At 52.6% G+C, this 2,409-nt stretch overlaps 1 protein-coding gene across 1 annotated transcript; it reads right to left on the minus strand.

Annotated features, from left to right (window-relative positions):
• Positions 1-479: 479 nt before the first annotated feature.
• Positions 480-2,110, minus strand: olig1 (oligodendrocyte transcription factor 1). The gene has a single exon (XM_010903345.3). It carries the CDS (start codon positions 1,714-1,716, stop codon positions 961-963), a length of 756 nt encoding a protein of 251 aa, XP_010901647.1. The 5' UTR covers positions 1,717-2,110; the 3' UTR covers positions 480-960.
• Positions 2,111-2,409: the final 299 nt, after the last annotated feature.

Genomic DNA, 2,409 nt, shown 5'->3' on the forward strand with positions numbered 1-2,409 from the left:
AAGGAGAGAGGGGAGAAATAATCAAAAGCCTTCCTTTTTGGGGGGGGGGGGGGGGGCGGTAATTACACGGGTGCGTTTTGATCTTTTGCTTGTTGGGGAATGAATGGATGAGAAATAGGGGTGAGGGGGCTGAACAGAATAGCACTGTTTCACTATTTTGGGGGTGACGGGGGGGGGGGGGGCAGGAGCAGGGGGTTCTACGCAGCGTCTCGACATGGCCATTCTGACGGATTCACAAGTACACAAGTCATTATTATACTCCCCTACTGTGGAGATGGGAGAAGACCAGGACACAGGGACAACATGGAGAGAGGGGTCAATAGATGTGAAGGGAAGACGAATTTACACGAACACACACACACGTTTGAACAAGAAAAAAACTATGAGCACTAACAATTGCACCAAAAACAAAACACACTTTTAAAAATAACTTTATGCAAAATTTGTGAATATTACATTACTATGTATTTGTTAGAACTTAGACATAACGCATCTTATAAAATAGAATTTGTTCATGATATCATAAAAAGGCACCAATGAAACCTTGATGGACAAGGGTTCACAATGATTCATCTTTAACAAATTCAACATAAAAAATCTGAGTGAGTCAAAGACATAACAAAGATGATAATCATACCATTTTTTAAACACAAACACATGAGGTTCATCCATAACCAGAGGTCCCATCATAACCAGATGTCCATCCATAACCAGATGTCCATCCATAACTACACGGCCATCCATAACCAGAGGTCCATTCATAACCAGAGGTCCATTCATAACCAGAGGTCCATTCATAACCAGAAGTCCGTCCATAACCAGAGGTCCATTCATAACCAGAGGTCCATTCAAACCCAGAAGTTCATTCAAACCCAGAGGTCTGTCCACTCAGTAGAATTCTTATAGAATAGAGGTCAGCTGATCCAGAACCACAATACAACCACTATATCCAGCCAGGCTTCACTTGGGGAACCTGGGCCCAGGGCTGGAGTGGCTGAACCTGGGAAGCCTGCAGACCCCACAGGGGCAGAGGGGTCCCCCGGCAGCCCCAGCTGAGCCCCACTGTACCGGGGCGACGGGGCCATCCAGGTGGCTCGGGGGCAGCAGTGGACACTTGGAGGAGGCAGAGGCGAGGATGGACTCAGGGGAGAGGAGCAGCTGGCTGGGGCCCGTGAGGAGTGGCCAGCCCCCGGTCAGGAGCAGCCTTGGGACAGGCCCCGTGTTCACGCCAACCCCCACGCTCACCTCCCCAAGAAGCCGCCGCATCTCCTGCAGGGACGAGCCCAGGAGCAGGATGTAGTTGCGGGCCAGCACCAGGGTGGATATCTTGGAGAGCCGACGTCCGGGAGGTGCCCCTGGCTGGTGGGAGTGTGGCCCTTGTGGGGGGGACGAGGAGGACGACGGAGAGGAGGAGGCATATGGAACCATCACCTCCCTCAGGGCATCCATGGCAACGTTCAGGTCCTGCATCCTCTTCCGCTCTCTACTGTTGATCTTCCTCCTCAGCTCCTGCTGCTCCTCCAGGCTCAGCTCCCTGGCGGGCTTGCCTGGTCTCTGGGGCACCAGGAGACCCCCCATCGCCCCTATTCTGGTTCCGTGACCAGCACCCAGCCCTGGGGGACACCTGGAGAAGTCCTGGAGGTGGGGACCTGGTGAACAGAGGGGCAGAGTCTGATCCTGATGATGCCTGACCATGGAGGTAGGTAGGACGTTCATGGTCCGGACAGGAGTGCACTTCGATGAGCAGAATGGGGGACGAAACGTCCAGGAGAACACAGGTGAACTCAGCAAGCGAAAGTATCCAGTATGGGGCACAGTACGGCTGATTCAGTCGAACTTCAACCCTTCATTCTCATGGCCTGACCTCTGGTCGCTCTGGTCTGGGGGTGTGCTCAGTCCACTGCTGTCGAAAAAGCTCAATGGATGACAAACAGTCCTCTTCTCTGGCTTCTAATAATTGAGCATCAAATAGAGTTTTTGGTTTCAAAAGTCTTCCAGAGTTATCTGTTTGTGGATCGCTGTTCCTGGCAGTCTTCTGTCTCTGTGTGGGTCTCCCCTGCTCTCTACGGCATGTGAGAGTCTTGGGTGTCTGTGCGCCTTTATCTCCCTGCCCCAGGCTGTCTGCGGAGAATGACAAGACAGACAGGGAAATAAGTGAGCTAAATGCTCCCCTCAGATCACATAACACCACCCTCCTTTCTCTACAGTCAGGACTCCTCCCAGACTCACCCAGACCCAGCCACACAAAACCATACACAGCCAGATTCACCCAGACCCAACCACACCAAACCAGACACAGCCAGACTCACCCAGACCCAGCCACACAAAACCATACACAGCCAGACTCACCCAGACCCAACCACACCAAACCAGACACAGCCAGACTCACCCAGACCCAACCACACCAAA

This window comes from Esox lucius, chromosome 20 (genome assembly GCF_011004845.1).
Source record: "Esox lucius isolate fEsoLuc1 chromosome 20, fEsoLuc1.pri, whole genome shotgun sequence".
Lineage (NCBI taxonomy): Eukaryota > Metazoa > Chordata > Actinopteri > Esociformes > Esocidae > Esox > Esox lucius.

Coding starts and splice junctions, on each gene's coding strand:
- olig1 (XM_010903345.3), bottom strand. CDS start 1,716: ATGAACGTCCTACCTACCTCCATGGTCAGGCATCATCAGGATCAGACT.